General features: G+C 34.4%; 2 protein-coding genes across 2 annotated transcripts in view; both read left to right on the top strand.

The window, feature by feature from the left end:
* The first annotated feature begins 784 nt into the window (after nt 1-784).
* LOC113498677 (40S ribosomal protein S3a) lies at nt 785-6181 on the top strand. The gene is made up of 7 exons (XM_026878790.1): nt 785-895; nt 1209-1305; nt 2166-2251; nt 2937-3032; nt 3548-3695; nt 5262-5423; nt 6016-6181. The coding sequence occupies exons 1-7, from the start codon at nt 834-836 to the stop codon at nt 6157-6159; spliced, it is 795 nt and encodes a 264-aa protein (XP_026734591.1). The 5' UTR covers nt 785-833; the 3' UTR covers nt 6160-6181.
* Nucleotides 6182-11507: 5326 nt separating this feature from the next.
* LOC113498705 (lysosome membrane protein 2-like) overlaps nt 11508-18119 on the top strand; it is a 28815-nt gene continuing 22203 nt past the window's right edge. Inside the window, exon 1 of the mRNA XM_026878823.1 lies at nt 11508-11941. Coding sequence (XP_026734624.1) covers nt 11701-11941 — 241 coding nt within the window. The 5' untranslated portion in view covers nt 11508-11700. The remainder of the gene's footprint in view (nt 11942-18119) is intronic.

The raw sequence follows: 18119 nt of genomic DNA on the forward strand, positions 1-18119 counted from the left end.
TTATTAACTTTTAATGTATATTGCACCTAGTCGGTTTCTAAACACTAAACCGAAAAACTTTAAGCACTTAGTATAGGTATTATATGTGTGTTACACATAGTGTGGATATCGCGATTTTGACCTTACCTTATTTATATTTATTTATGAGAATACCTTGTCGTTAGAATAACTACGTCAGTGATAATTTCCAAGCGACTCTTGAATAAAAAGCGATAGTTGAAGAGACGAGAACTGTTTTCCCTAGAATATTTTTATGCATACTAGTACTTGTTACCCGCGCACCCGCCCGCTAAAAATCAAAAATGTTCCCACGGGAACATAAAATCAATATAAAGCCCTGTGTTTACTGAGTTTTATGTATTATAGAAATATCTACACATCCAGACATCCAAACATACAAACTTTCGCGTTTATAATATTAGTAAGATCCAGCAATTGTTCACTTTCTAGTACCTAATGCTATTTATAAAGAAGATTTGACGAACTGTATACCTACCGAAATATGTTTATAAATTGTGTTTATAGCATAGTTTAAGATATTTTACTCGTTCAAGTCGTAAATCTTGGCGATCATTCGTGTGATTTGTATTCTCATTTTAAAATATTATTGTAGCTTTTGTTTTGTACTTCAATATAATTTATTTCTGGCAAATTTATAATTATCAAATCTGAAAACTTATTAATTATCTAAGAAATCGACTAATATTTCATTTATATCATTGACAAACACACTATCGACTCAAAGTTATGCCTACTCTATGTTGTCCTTGGACGTAAGGAGAGGAGCCGCAACCATAAACAAAACAAAGTCTTTCTAAAGTTTGATAGTGAACATGGCGGTTGGTAAAAATAAAGGCCTTTCGAAGGGCGGTAAAAAGGGTGTTAAGAAGAAGATGTAAGTCTTTAATAAGCCTCAAATATAATTCTGTAAGCTATAATCTTTCGACGATAACCAAAAGAAATATTGTGTTTAGTGTGATGGTGTTAATAATTTCTGATACAAATCTCATGTCTCGTGTCAAGGTGTTTTAATTTTACTACTGAGGTTTACAGTGTTTTAACTCATACCAGTGAATATCTTTAGTTGTATCAACCTCTTGATTCAAATTATTTGTCGATAATGTCCTATTAAAGTGTAATTTTCGCCTTGTGGTAAGTTTTTTGGTGTCTGTATTTTGAGGTTATGTTAACTCGTATCACATTTTCAGTGTGGATCCCTTCACCCGTAAAGACTGGTACGATGTCAAAGCACCGTCTATGTTCACCAAGAGGCAAGTGGGAACCACCCTTGTCAACCGTACTCAGGTATGCGAACTCATTCTTCCTGTTTTACTCTATAATTTGATGCTAAAGCTGTCACCGGCTATCAAAGATCATTTAACAAGTCTTAGTTTTACTTTGAACGTAATTAATGGACCCCCTATCGGGTCTCTTAGGTTGGAAAAGCCATGTGCCTATTTTAACCACTGTTAGGGTAATCCTTGACACTACTTGTAAAACCCGATTTAATTAAATTCATTCATTAAGACTATTTCTGGTATATATTGTTCAAAGTACAGATCGAAAAATTTCTAATTTTTGGCTAACGAAAGCCTTCTCACGACTCTGTTAATAATAATAATTTGTATTTATATAACCATGTGTTATTAAAAAGTAGTGAAACCATGTGCCATTTTTACAAACCATGGTATTTTCTGACATGATCTTTGTTAAGCCACACAGCATTAAAAACAGTGAAGTTAATTTACTAAGATAATAGAAAACGTTAAGGTTTACACTTCGTTTACAGGTTATTTTAAAACTCAACAGATTTCTAAGTTTAGTAGCAGCTGATGTGTATGATATTTCTTAGAAAACATAACACACATGCTTTATTCAATCCTGTGTTTATGATGTTGTATTCTAAATACATTACAGTGTAAACAAATAGCTGTATTTTGGGACTTCCAAACAGTTATTAAAACTGAACAAATAGTCAATGTTAGTACATTAGTTTCACTGCAAAATAATATACAAAATGATGATCCACCTAGCTCGCAATGATAAATATCTGATGAAAACTCTTGTTCCCTTTTGATTTATCACTGAATATTAACTTTACATTCAAGAATAGTATGTGTTTGTACATTTTTGTTGTATTAAAATTGTGTTTTTGTTGTTTAAAGGGTACAAAAATCGCATCGGAAGGTTTGAAGGGCCGTGTCTTTGAAGTCTCGCTGGCCGATCTTCAAGCTGATACTGATGCCGAAAGGTATGTGGTCAACTGATTGACCTTTCTATAATTTTAAATAAATTCACAAAGAATCTTTCTATGAGCTTTTAAACTAGACTAGTGACTAAGCTAGTCTTGGCTGTGTTGCCACTTTAGAAGTCAGATACTACTTATTTATTAAGCTTATTTAACGAGAAATACTACAAAATTCCTTGCACTCCTTGAATGTTAGCACTTAATATAGTTTTTGAAGTAAAGTTACTGCAGTCCAGCTATATGAAGAAAAACCATATGGTCTTCATATCGTTTTTGTCTGCAGATATCATATGCTGCCGCACTGATCTATCTCTGTACATTGATGTACTTAGGTACCTTGTGTCGTTGCTACAATCCATACATAACCTATCTTTCTATTACCCGTGGCTTAGCTTGTACAGAAATATGTTTTCAAGGCAATAGGTAGCCTATACCTCTTCTTACTTCTCACCATACGCAAACCATTCCCATATCTAAAATTTGGTTCTCTAAGCAATGTGGGCCAATTTTGAGCTTAAATTTTAGCCTATCACCAAAAAAAGACTTAAATAAAAGGCAATTATTTTCACATAACACTAGTGGCTGCCTGACCTTTACAACCCTGTTGCTGGTTATGGCCAATGTTCTTAGACCAGTTGTAAGGCTTATTTAGTTTGTCTTTATGTAATTAATTTTTCTCTTTGTCCAGGTCTTTCCGCAAGTTCCGTCTGATCGCTGAGGATGTTCAGGGCCGCAATGTGCTCTGCAACTTCCACGGTATGGACCTCACCACTGACAAGCTCAGGTTTGTAAATCATTGTGATTATAAAAGCTGTCTTGATTCAGAACTATTTATCTAAACTTTATAAAAGTGAAATGGATGGAGGAAACTCTTTATCGTACAGCAAATTAGTATCTGATCCTGTTTGGTACTCAACTTTTCAGTTATTGTATTTAAATTTATAATGATTAAAAGTTATTAAAACCATTTTTACTGCAGTCCAGCTATATGAAGGAGTACCATATGGTCTTCATATCGTTTTTGTCTGCAGATATCATATGCTACCGCACATAACCTGCCTCTGTATCTCATATACTTTGGCAACATGTGTCGTTGCTACACACCTCACTTGAAAATAAGATAATATAGTTAACCTGCTTAGGATTAAAGAATTAGGTTTGTTATCAAATTGATTCCTGTCTCAGTACAAGAAATAATTCGTAAATACATAACAAGTTATACATACATGGCGTATAATGCTTTTACCTTATAACCACTTGAGCATGCCAATAAAAATATTTAAAACTTGTTAACAACAGATGGATGGTCAAGAAATGGCAGACTCTGGTCGAGGCCAACATTGACGTGAAGACCACCGACGGCTACTTGCTGCGTGTCTTCTGCATCGGATTCACCAACAAGGACTCCCTCAGCCAGCGCAAGACCTGCTACGCCCAGCACACTCAGGTAAATACCATTTTTTTTCGTTATAAAAACGACTCCCTTAAGGATTTTAATCCTTTTATTGGTTTCACAATCATTACAAATCACGTGCACAACAACCAGACTCGGAACAAGCAGTCGTGGATCACACTAATGCTTGTCATACGCGGGGATCGAACCATTTGGCTTTCCGTGCAGATATAGATTTATGGGTTTTCAAAGCACTCGGTTTGCAGTGTGACTAAAGAAAGTCTTTATATTATAATAACTTTTGTGAGGCGTATTCATAATCTTTAGTATAAATGGTATTCTTACGCGGATATATTGGGGATTGCTGGACTAATTTCGGACCCAAACGAATTTACTGACCATCAGCTGAAGAGGCGGCCAGTCTTGCGATTCCAATTAATCATGGTTAATCGTTTTATCGATTCAGTCGAAAGTCGTTTTTTAAATATAGCTTAATAATAATAAAATCCTGACCGGTTTTTGGTCACGGCGTCTTTTGCCGCACCAGCCAAACAAAAAAAACTGCAAACAACAATACTATAATCTGCTCAGGAACTACTTAATTCAGCACAAACATATACACTGTGATTTTTAGTCGTCTTACAAAAGCAGCCCAGTTCATGTATCCAATGACTAGAACACGTTCATGATAAAAAAAAAAGTATTTATGAGATTTGAAAAAAAAAATTCAATTTTCATTCAATATTATGATGCAATTCGTAGTTTTTAGAAACAGCTCTGTTGCGAGTGTGCGGTCCGAGCCTTGTAACAATGGTGAGGGGCGCGGGCGGCGGCAATTTTATCATTTTTAAGAGTATATTTCAGATTTCTCTTGTTTAATTTTCTTCGTACTTATTATCTTAGTTGATGATAAAAAAATATAATCGTGCCTAGGGTTATTTTACGTCGGATACATGAACTGGGCTGCTTTTGTAAGTACGTACGTAGTACGACTAAAAAATCACCGTGTATAGCTGCACCCACAATGACACACATGTATACAAGTTGATAATAGGTTGTACAAATCGCAGACAGCAGTGTGAAGAGCTTAGGTCGTTATTTTTGCTCTTGACATGTGCCTCCTCAAAGCTGCGTACATTATCCGGCGACGCCACGAACGCGGCTCTCGATATTTCGTTGGCTATTCGTGGACCCGCGACACACTCCTCCAAATATTATTCACCGTTTTTTTTACTGATTTTTCGACATGACGCGGATCACATTTCCACGCCGTAGTAGATACAAAAAATACTTTTGGTTGGACACAATAGGGATGATGACTGGGTATAAAAAGTAAAAATAGTTCCTCATTAAGATTAATAAAAAAATATACATACAGTATTATTGCCTTTTTCTGAACAACAATAATTGAAACAGAAAAACTTACGAAAACGAGAATGCGACTTTACGGTTTCGTAAAATTTTAACTTAATCGTGACGTCACTCGCAAACAAAGTTAATCCCAAGACAGACACTGCAAAAACTTGTCATCATTCTCATTGTAAGACTGTCTTACTTTGCTTCGTTGCTAGTAAGCACACAGTATCCATAACAATGTAATAACTTTCACCATACCAACAGGTCCGTGCCATCAGAAAGAAGATGTGCGAGATCATCACCCGTGACGTGACCAACTCTGAGCTCCGTGAGGTTGTCAACAAGCTCATCCCTGACTCCATCGCTAAGGACATTGAGAAGGCTTGCCACGGTATCTACCCACTCCGTGATGTCTGCATTAGGAAGGTAAGATTCGAGGACAAGTAAAGATACTGTTTTAAACAAGCATTTGTTATGTAAAAGGTATTTTATTAGACTTGACTGATGTTATAGCCAATGCATAAAGAAATTCAATTGTTAAAATATACCACAATGACACTTCTCTGCAACAAGTTACATTACTTTAATTTGTAAATCATTAAACTCGAGTATTTTATAATGTGGAGTAGTAAGCATGCATAAGTATATTATTAGCATATGATTATTACACTTTTTATGTGATTATTCTTTCTTTCTATGTTTTATGGAAAACAAAACTTACCTAATAAGATGCAAATAAATACCTTTTACATTCCGAATGCTTATTTTGGTTTTTTGGATAAGTGGGAATAAAGAAAAATACGCATTACGGCGATTACTAGTTTGTTTCCTTGCTATAGGTAATTCCCAGTATCCAAAAAACTAAATAAATTTCTAAATGATGACACACCTAGCTCGCAATGATACACACCTGATGAAAACATTGTTCCCTTTTGATATTCTGTCTGAAGAACAACAAAATTAATTAAAATGACTTTACATTTAATCAGTGACTGACCACAGACATTTTCCCTCATAGGTTAAGGTACTGAAGAGGCCGCGTTTCGAGATTTCCAAGCTCATGGAACTGCACGGAGAAGGTGGCAGTGGCAAGAGGGGCGAGGCCGGCGACAAGTCGGAGCGCCCTGAGGGCTACGAGCCGCCCGTACAGGAGAGCGTTTAAGTTAATATACGTGTAAATCTGATCTAGTTGTTTTATTTACCAGTCACACGCTCCAATTCAGCTATAAAGCCTGGTTAGACGATGAGAGAAATTTGTGGTAGTTTTAATACATTGCTGGCGATCATGTATCATTTTAGATAGCCTTTTTTTGCAGCTGAACAATGTATGGCAACTTGCATGGTATTCTTCGCATCGTCTAAGTGGGCCTTTAAGGATTTATATTCAAGCCTTTAAACATTCATGAACGTTTTAAGCACAATCTCGAACGAGACATAGTAGTTAGCTTTTTCCAATATTTGTCTAGGTTCCCAATCAAGATTATCATAGCTGACTACTGCATGGATGATCAACGTGGACCGACATCCAACCTAAGATGGCTTGCTATATAAAGAAACATCGGTGAAGAAGATGCACTATGCAAATTCTTATTTAAAAGGTGAGCATAAAAACTTGATATTAATTTCTAAATTTATTTTTGGTTGAATAAGACTAATGGTAAAACCTATTGTACTCGCAAATGATCAGCGTCCTGTCTTTATACTTTTGATAAGATGTTTGTTAATTAAACGTACTGTTTTTTGTGAAAATATTCAACCAAAAATTTACAACTATTTCTAAATGATGACACACCTAGCTCGCAATGATACACACCTGATGAAAACATTGTTCCCTTTTGATATTCTGTCTGAAGAACAACAAAATTAATTAAAAATAAAACCAATTATGAAATCACAAAAATAACCAATAATTTGCTTTTTACAGGACTCTGAAGACGCTATGGCAGATCAGGAGGGATAATATTTATCGTAAAAAAATAGTTGAAAACAATAAAGCTATTATAACACTGACAATTTTTTTCTAATTTCTTAAAATCAACCTTTTTTGCCAACCCTAAGACTCATGTTTCTGCAAAATATGACATATTTTGAGGACCTTTTAAAGTCTGCAATAAAAATGTGTAACTCGATACCAAAATGAAATATGACTTGATAAAAGTTTAACATAAACTGTTGACTGCACGGATAGCCGAGTGGTTGAGGTTATCACTCAAAACCCTTGTGCGCGACGTGTCGCGGGTTCGATCCCCACGTAGGATAGGCGTTTGTGTGATCCACGAATGCTTGTTCTGAGTCTGGGTCTGAGCATGGGAATTGCATGTTTGTGAAACTCCCGCGACACGAGCATTAAATTCCCTAGTGCGCGAGATGCTTTTTAGAAAAAAGTGCAAGTTAAGATCGGTTTCACTGATCCAAATATTCCAATCTTAGTTGAAATATAAGGGCCCCAATTTCGCCATATTCTAAGCATTGTGCCAACAAAAAAATAGGAAATTCAGTACGGGGCGGAACACTCGTCAACACAATTGGTTGCCTTGACATACGAAAAAGAGCAAATCAGGAATACTAAAATATAGATTAATGAGAAAAACTTAAAAAAGTAATTATTGGCTCTATACATACCTACATTGAGAAAGCTAGACAAAATAAATTTTCACAAATGTATTTGCTGCCTTTTTAACTATAAAAAAACAAAGACTGATTTTAAGCAACGGCAGCATGCAGGCCTCAAGGTCCCAACCACCAAAAATTTATGACCTTACCACCGTAGCTTAACCTCGATTTTCTTGTTCTAACAGCAGAGCCTTATTAATAGGGTTCAATTTGTATCTTTAAGGTACGGTAAAAAAGGTTTTTACAAATAAATCTTGTCTTGAAAGCCATTTTCCGAAACTGTGAACGCAAAACGTTCATAGTAATGTATCATTTACAGCAGACATTACAAATTGGTTGCTTATCAATAATAGGTCGCGAAAGGTCGACATATATACACAATTATCTCCTCCATAATGTGCTATGAGACTAGAAATCATTTCCGAGAACTTTTTTGTTTTTGCATATTTATAATTTAAACCAAAAAAAAGATGCGCCAAAACAAAACTAGGAGGAAAAATTAACGTATTTTGCACCATATTATGAAATAGGTGTTTCTTAAATTATGTAAAATGAACGTCATCATATGAAAAAACGTCTAGTAATAGAAGTCTCCCATCATCATTTAAAGTAAGAATATTTAAATTGTGGAAAGAGATGCCGCTCTACGTATTATCGTTCCGTCGCTTTTCCTCACCTGTCCCGTCTTAATTCAAGAAATTGTGAATGACCGCCAACATACATTACGGGGCTGAAATATTAACTTTGCATTGCTAGGTTATTAAGACAAAAAGTAAAAAAAGTCTAGTTATTTTTATACAAGCTTAATGCTATGATTCAGACTTTAATACTTCATTAAGTGACGTCTGTAACGACCTATAATGCAGGAAATGACAGACCATTTTAAATGGTAGAAAAATGATGAGTTGGCTATCATGATTTGCATAAAATTAAAGAATGTTTGTAACTATTTATCGACCTTTAGATCCATGTCCAAGTCATAACTAAAATCGTTTAAGATGATCGAATTGCTTAAAAAAAAGAAAAACAATCAAATCGTATTTGTTTAAATTGGTAGGTATTTATTTTATTAGAAACGATTCCTCATTAAGTTATTTAACCCTTGTGTCAAAGGGTTTTCCCCCAAACATTCAAGTCACATGCACAATGCATTCGTGGATCACATACATGCTTGTCCTACGCGAGGATCTTAACGAGGTTTGGCGTGGTTAACACGGCTATTTGAAAATTCAATACAATTAATTTTCAATTATTGTGTTAGCAAAATGCTTCGAATAATACAACATACGAATAGAGTCAAACTTTATCTAATTGCCATTATTTAATAGCTGAATTGGGGCCCTTTCAAAACTTATTTGTAGGTTATTAAATACGGCCGTAAGTTTTTAAACATTACGAAACAAAACTATAATTTATTTGTTAATCAACCCTGACACACGACCAAAAGGGACTACTTCCGAACTTTTATCTAATCGTTAATGTGTCGGTCTGACTGTCACAATCAGAACAAGATGGAATCACGACCTTTGCGAATGGGGTGACGATAGATATTTATTTAGTAAGTTCTTTAATTATTATTTTTTACTGCACATAAACAGAATGTATTAAAAATAATGTCTGATAAATTAACCGTTAGCAGAAAGTAACTTAACTACACCACAACGGTGTAGTTAAGTAGGTACTTTCTGCTAACGGTTGAGCGGTTGATCCTTAGATGGGTGACCAATTGACCATCTCTGTCATAACGAGTTCTTCCGTGTTTCGGAAGGCACGTTAAATTGTGGATCCCGGCTGTTATTCATACATCTTTGACAGCCGTTACAGGTAGTCAGAAGCTTGAAAGTCTGACAACCAGTCTAAGGGTTTCGTGTTGTCCAGGTAACTGGGTTGAGGAGGTCAGATAGGCAGTCGGTGCTTTTTTATCACTATTGTACGTAAATCTAAAAAACAGTTGGTTGTTTAAACTGTATGATAAAGTAATGAAAGAGTGTTAAAAACAAACAAACATTTAAACATTACATAGAATTAAACAAAGACTTGAGTTTCATACATTTATATGTATTGATTTACATATAAACATAGATAAAGCGTCCACTCGGACATTGCCCTGTAACCCAATAACACTGACTTTACGATTTAGCATCTCTAGCAATTGATCTTTCCTGCGCCCGCGCAAGTCGCAACAATAAGATTTGCAATATAATGTAGGTTTGACCTATATCCTAAAAAACTGATATATTATGGAATGACATTAGTGGGATACATACATACTTTCGCATTTATAATATTAGTATTGTAATTGAAAAGTATATAGGTGTGTTTGTTTGACACCTCTTCACGCCTATACCACTGAACCGATTGCGATGAAATTTGATACCGAGTAAGCTAACTCGTTAGAGTTAAATGTGGGATTTTTTCTACTTCTATCAGACTTCCAATAAGAAGGGTTGTTTTTGTCATAAATATTGTCTGGAATACAGTTTGGATTACGAAATATTGAACACCCAAAAAGAAGTCTAAAAATGATATGATTTAGAAACTGAAAGTACCTTTATTTTAGTGACATGTGGGAATTTTTGTTTATAGCATATTTTCATTATCTGTACGGATAGCCGAGTGCCATAGGTCGCCATGCTAAGCCCACTGAGCGCGAAGTGTCGCGAGTTCGATCACCGCGTATTACAAGCATCTGTGTGATCCACGAATGCGTGCCCTGAGTCTGGGTGTCTTTGTGCATGTGACTTGAATGTTTGTTTAAACCTCGCGACAAGAGATTAAATTCTTGTCAAAAGCCGTTTAAGAAATTAACTAAAATAATGTTTATTGCATGTCATAAAACTAATCTAACCATGTTAAATATTTATCTATTTGTGTTATAAAAACAAAAACAATACCTACGTAGATAAATATTTAAGACAAAATAATAAAATACCTATGTTTAAAGACAAAAGCTCGTGGCTAAGCTATATCCGCAGAAGTGATTCGATCACAGGTTAAGCTACGCTTGACGCGGTTTGTCCGTAGATGGGTGACCATCTTTGTCATAACGAGTTCCTCCGTATTTCGGAAGGCACGTTAAATTGTGGGTCCGCGACCCACAATTTAACGTGCCTTCCTGTTATTCCTACATCTATGACAGTCGTTACAGGTAGTCAGAAGCTTGAAAAGTCTCAGACACAGATTATGAATTGTTGTCAAAAAAGATTTTTTACAAGGGCTCGAATAAAAAACAAAATATGATAATTATTTAATTATATTTGCTCATTTTTCATACATAAAATGATGCGGAACCTTTTGTGCTTGACCCTAACTCGGTCTTGGCTTCCTTTTTGTAAATTGCGCTCTCGTAAAAGGCGGCTTTTCATTTAAAACATTTATATGAATTGACAAAAGAGTGACGAGCGTTCTTGATTCGATGTTAAATGTTAATCTGTTAATCTGTCAAAAAGTTATTTGTAAAATGGACAAGAGTATAGTAACATTTTCCGAAAGAATTAAGCATCTCAATTATTCTCAATGTTTATTTATTATCTTATTCAAAACTATATTTGATTTTCATTACACACAACCTGCCCAAGAATTTTTAAACAAAAGTTATGCTATTGTTTTTCAACAGTACCTAATTTATAAATTGCTGTGAAAAACTGATTAATGAAGTAAAACTATTTAACTCTGATACAAAGAAATGAATAAGATATATGTAGTAAATGTCTGTATAATTATATGTAAATGAATCAAATAACTATGCCTCCCATTATAACGACGCGGCGTTAAAAACATCACATATTGTTTACAAAAAGACAACTTTCTTAATTGATAAACACTAATACAAGTGAAATACAACTCAAAAACTTAGCAAAAGTACCTATAAGTACAAAAATAAAACAAAAGAGGAAGGTTCCATTAAAAATCACAACGAAAACCGAGTCAAAACTTTAGATAACCCATTTAAATCGTAAAAAAAACACAAGATAACCCCAAAGTGACCCAGCAATCAGCAGTTGTGCATCCATCGTCGCGAGAAACGGACGCGCGCTCCAAAAAATTATGAACAAAGATTAAAATCGGGTAAAAAGCACCGTGTTACAAAATGGAGCATCAAAACTTGGACAAATCCATGTCCACAGCCCCAATGCTGCCGAAAGAAGAAGAGAAAATGGTTATAATTACCCCGAGGAATGGTGTCGGCAAAATTCTGATTCGGGAGGATACTATTTTGACAAACCTGCACGGTTGTGCGGGTTGTAGAGGGCAATTATCATGTTCCGGGGTAAAAAAACAGTGGTCAGTGCTTTGTTGGGGTAAGCAACCGGAAAATAGATATTATTGCTGTGAGTACCATTTTTTTGTATTTTAATTTAAGTTAGGTACTATTAAAACGTAAATGATAGAAGATTTGTTATCTGTTTAACATAATTGTCGCTTTGGTTTTGTGGTGGAAAGGTCAAATTGTGATATTATAAGGTCTAGGTTCGAAATCACAAGAATAATAAAATTTATTAATAATAAATCTTATTCAATAAAAAAATAATTTTGGAGAAATCTTTTGACCAGATTTTTCTTAAAAATATTGTTTTTTTATAGAAAATCTGCGTTATTTTTGACATAAGTTAGGAATTCTAATAATAAATCAATATGGCTTCCTATTAGGTTACATAAATAGCATTCAGTACATTATTCTGTGACAACAAATTTAATTAATTTACTAATTTAACAAAGAAAAGCGATTACAGTTAAGGTTACTAGAAGATGGGTGACCTTTCAGTATGTGTTAGCTTATTTATTAATTTTAATATTTTAAATATTCCATAACCCTAACCAGTTTTTGACAGTTTTTATTTTATTTAAATTAAAATTAATTAATCCATACTGATATTATAAATTATGTGATATTGTAGGGAGTTATCTCCGAAACTACTGATCCGATTTTGAAAATTCTTTAACCAATAACCACGTTATTTATGAGTGTTATATGTCATATCAACCAGTTATATCGGCTAGTGGTAAATAAATATTGAAGTTAACAAAGTTCCCATACTTCAAGTGCCGTTTATATATAATTAGGTTTATATTAAGTTTACACAGTAACGTTGACATTACTAATTAAAAAGTCTAATAAACGCGGAGACGCTAAACAAACATTAGTTAATGAGTACAAGCAGTTCCGGGGGACTACCGCCACGTTTTAAAGTAATATTGTGGTGTGGGAGAGAGATGGCGCTATATGCCTTGTATAGCGCTGTCACGCTTCAACAAAAAGTGATGATATTACTTTAAGACGTGGTTGTAAAGTCTCTGGTTGCGTTGTTTTAATTTTAAATATTACTTGCCTTCTCCCGCGAGTATGTCGGTTATAGCTATAAAAGTTAATTTAATTTATCAAAAAAAATTAAAACAATCATTCTTAATATTTAAATTAAACCATTACATTACTATATAGGTATATAGTAATGTAATGGTTATATTCAAATTTTATCGAAATCGATAAAATTTGAATATTTTTATAATGGTAAATTGCATTGTCATCGGGTTTGAAAATTTCAGCCTGCTAGCTTATCAGGAAGTGCCTCAAAATTGAGTTACAAAAATCCAACGGGAACGACAAACAAACAAGAAAAGTGAATATATAAAAACGTGGGAAAATGACCCTTCTTTTAAGTCGGGTAAAAAGTCTATCTTGTTTATAATTCATTAAATAATTCAGAGTGTTAGCTAACTGCAAACCGAATTCTATTGAAATTGGTTTAGTCGTTTGACCGTGAAAGAGTAACAAACAATCAAACATCCTCACTTATGGTAACTTAAGTGACTATAATATTAGTATCATTGGAGGCCATTTTTATTGACGTCTTTTAAACTGACATTTGTTCAGCTATGGGAGACTTATGACGTTACGTTTCGTTGTTTCCTGTGTTGCAGTTAAAAAGTATTAAATGTCATTGCGTATTAAGAAATTTAATACAAATAATAAAGTGTAAAATTCACAACTCAGATGGGATGGAAACATGCGACTCTTAACTATACCTACATTCAGGGCCACAGCAACGCCTTTTTTTCCGTGCGTGCTGGGCCCCTGCTCATAGTTGGCCCCTAGGTACTGGCCTTAAGTGCCTTATGGATAATACGGCATTGTATCCATGTAACCAGAGGTTTGATTTTTTTAATTGTATTATTTGTAAATTACAAATATTATAAAATAAAGCAAGTATTAAGAGGTTACAAATGAGATTTCCATTATCCAAAATTAAAAACAAAAAAAACTCTCACAAATAAAAAACGCTATTTCTCTGCTTACTCCCCAACTATATAAGATTGAAGTTACATAAAACGCACACATATAAACTAAACGTGTATAGCAAACTGTTAAGGAAATGGGTTAGAGTCACAGTATTGTAACACTGTTTTAGATTTCTGATTACATTAACTGATCTTTGAACTGTACCACGTGTTTAAGTGATAGCACTGCACTTAATACTCACTACTTGATGAAAAATGTATGATAGGAAGCATTTAAAACGAATATAGAAGAAAAAATAAAATAAAATATTGAATAGATTGAAATAAAAACTAAAACTCACGTTTTTAAATGTTTCATTTCCATTTAGATTCTGGTCAAAAATCGGTACAGAAGTTTTTATAGTTGTAATTTGCATTGTCATCGGGTTTCAAGCTACCCTGAAAATTTCATCCTGCTAGCTTATCGGGAAGTGTCTCAAAATTGAGTTGCAAAAATCCAACCGGAACGACAAACAAACAAGAAAAGTGAGTGTATAAAAGGGTGGGAAAATCTAAAAACCAGGTTATGTGTGAGTCGGACTTGGTATATTGAGGATCCGCAAAAATAGGAAAATCAGAAATTAACTTGTAAACCAAATAAATTCGTGACCCATCAAATTTATGATTGTAACAATCGTTGCTTAACTTCCATCTTGATTATTATTATTTGCTTTGATAGCGGCAACAGAAATAGATTATCTGTGTAAATTTCAACTGTCTAACTATAACGGTTTAGCAGGTACAGCCTCGATACAGACCGACTAAAAGAACTGTTCCTCAATAATAGGGGTTTCATGTTTTCGTGTACCTATGTTATAGGAAAAAAAAACACCTTGCCAAATGAATTTAAAATAAGTCATCATCTTGTAGTGAATTGAATTTCGTATGTCATAATCATATTTTATTCTTATTGTTCATTACAGTGAATTCAATTCAATTTGACTCGCGGAAGCCCTAAAACGGCGGAAATATAATAACCTTGTTGGTAATTACTTATATTTTTGAGCCGTCTGGGGTCGAAACATTCGGGACATGGGGACCAGGTGCACGAGTTCTTTATAAAGAACTCGCAAAGCGTTTGGTCGACTCTACCCATGATCAGAAGGCTGGTATATATTTTGCTTACCGCTGGACTATGATAAATTTAAGTTAAAAAAATTGGTCACGTTTTCTTTAACAATATAAGATGTTGTTCGTAACCTCATAAAAAATAGTTTATAAACATGTTATTCTTTGATAACCTCGGAATCGGAACAATTGTTTGAGAGTATCTGAGCCTATAGATAAACAATATAATTATCGTTGAATAGTTTCAAATATTATGCTAAATAAAACAGTCAATAAATAAGTTTTTTGTCTTAGTTAAACATCACCTTAATGTTAAATAATAAACCGATCAAGACCGATAAGGACTCATGACACTAATGGTTCCGTACAAATCCGCGAAACATTAATAAATTTCCAAAAAATATCTTAATATTGTGTCTTAATGTTAACCGTTGTTATAGCGATAACAAAAATACATCGTTTGTGGAACTGTTAACTTTGTAGCTTTAACGGTTAATAAGATACAGCCTGGTGACAGATGCATAGACAAAACAAAGACGTAATAAAGTAATAAGGTTTCATTACACCCTTTGGAAATGGTACTCCCAAAAACTAAGTGTTTGAGTAGAATATTAAAAATAATCGCCAAGGAAGACCTTTCAATTTCAGCTTTCAAACATTTTGTAATTTGTAAACGACAACTGCACAAGTTGATCGATCATAGGTTATGCTGCTCTTGATTCGATCAGTCCAAGGATGCGTGATCATCTATCTTTGTCATACCACGTTCCTCCGTGTTTCGGAAGGCACGTTAAATTGTAGATCCCGGCTGTTATTCATACATCTTTGACAGTCGTTACAGGTAGTCGGAAGCTTGAAAGTCTGACTACCAGTCTAACTAAGAGGTATCGTGTGGCCCAGGTAACTGGGTTGAGGAGGTAAGATAGGCAGTCGCTCCTTGTGAAACACTGGTACTTAGCTGCCTCCGGTAAGACTGGAAGCCGACCTCAACATAGTTGGGAAAAGAAAACATTTTATAATTTGTTTTATCTAATGCCCATATAGATATGAAAAAGTAAAGTTATAGTTTCAAACACACAAGTAATTTGCCGTTAACTAATCAATCTTAATTAGTGCCGGCGTTTCATTATGACAGATAGTTCGTGACAAAACTTGTTGATACGAAACATCTTTATAATATAGGCCACAGAAAATGAAATTTTATCAATATTCTCTTCAAAATTCTGCTACGATTAGATGAAAATTTTATTTAGGTTCCGTGTTGGTTGAAATTGGATCCATATTAACTAAGGATCCGTCCGTCTATCTGTCCATGAGTCTGTCACCAGATTATATCATAAACAATGGCAATCTTCGCAGTTTTATATACTTTCTCACGCTTTAAACTATATGTGTAACAAATTTGTTCACAATCGGCTCAGTAGTTTTGGCGTGAAAGCGAAGCAGACAGAGAGATAGAAAGACAGAGATACTTTCGCATTTTTTATATTAGTGTGGATATAAATTAAAACGCTAGAAAACATTGTTTGCTTTAACTAATTTCTTTCTGAATGTCTTAGTTTCAAGTCAAGTTGATCAAGGTCACGGAAAATATTTACGGTTGTCTTAGCGTTGTGTGCGGTGTAATTTTTAATGATATATCCCCGATAATTGAAGTAATCATAGATAATTAAGTATTCCATGCGTGACGTGGAAATATGTATGATGGCGGAATATTTTCCGCCTTGAAAATTAACGGTAAATCACTTAAGTTGTTTCTAAGGGATTGAAATGAAATCTTTTATTCTGCAAGTAGGATATTATCATCATCATCATCCTAGCCTTTTCCCAACTATGTTGGGGTCGGCTACCAGTCTAACCGGATTCAGCTAAGTACCAGTGTTTTACAAGGAGCGACTGCCTATCTGACCTCCTCAACCCGGTTACCTGGGCAACACGACTGGTTGTCAGACTTTTCAAGCTTCTGACTACCTGTAACGACTGTCAAAGATGTAGGATATATCATCACTTTAACAAGTCGATTTTGGAGAATGCTGGAGTCAACATTTCCTATCTGACTACCCTGGGAAGTGATGTCGAAACAAACTTGAACAAATTATCGATGCTATTATAGTTTTAAGTTTTCTTATTTAAATGGCTAATACGGAGTCCTGTTTAAAGTCAAAATCAAAATCAAAAAGTTTTTATTTCAAATAGGCCTGTCTCAGGCACTTTTAAAACGTTACATTACTGACTCTAGTTGCACGGTTCCAAAGTGTCATTCTTATGGAGAAGAACCGTTTACAAAGTTTACAATGTCTATTGGTCCGTCTATCACCAGAGTTTACCACACAAACCTTGATAAACGAATTATTTTTTCTTAGATGATGCTTTTGTATTGCCTAATAGAAATGGGGGGCTTAATAATGGTTGTTACGATCATAAATTTAAGTTGACAACAATTTGTTTTCTATTAGCTATTTTTACGGACCCGACACATATTATATTACTAGCTGTTGCCCGCGACTTCGTCCGCATGGTTAGAAGATATAAGTAATGATTTTTTTAATTGGGTAATTTTTTCCATTGTATCTTCGCTCCTATTAGTCGCAGCGTGATGGTATATAGCCTGAAACCTTCCTCAATGAATGGTCTATTCAACACAATTTGAGATTCGCGCGTTCAAACAAACTCTTGAGCTTTATATATTAGTATAGAGTAGATATAGATAACTAAAATGATATTTTTCCTCAAGTTTAGTAACAATTTAACGTGTTCAGACTTTCGTCGTAAAACTATTTTTAATCTGTGTTCAATGCCAAGGTTTCTTGCCATAGTGTTGTTATGAGATAACTATGGGAACCCATACTTAAATTGTTTAGTTCAAATAGCAAGATTTAAAACGAATACAATTACATTAGTTTTTGCTAACTGTTACGTCATTAGGAAGTTGGGGACTTCCAAATTATAGGACCCATTTATTTGTTATTTAACCGTGGTGCCTGATAGATCAATCTCTCCTTTGCTATTTCTTCCTTTGTCTCTCGTTTGCTATGGAGGGAAGTGGAACATTTTTTCTTACTCCTCCTTTTTACTATTTCTGATTAATTTCGTTGCGGGTTCCAAGGCTGTTAATTATTTCCCCTGGGACACACCGAACTTAAGTGTTTTGGTGGTTTTTATTGG

The sequence above is a fragment of the Trichoplusia ni genome, chromosome 11 (assembly GCF_003590095.1).
Source record: "Trichoplusia ni isolate ovarian cell line Hi5 chromosome 11, tn1, whole genome shotgun sequence".
Classification (NCBI taxonomy): Eukaryota; Metazoa; Arthropoda; class Insecta; order Lepidoptera; family Noctuidae; genus Trichoplusia; species Trichoplusia ni.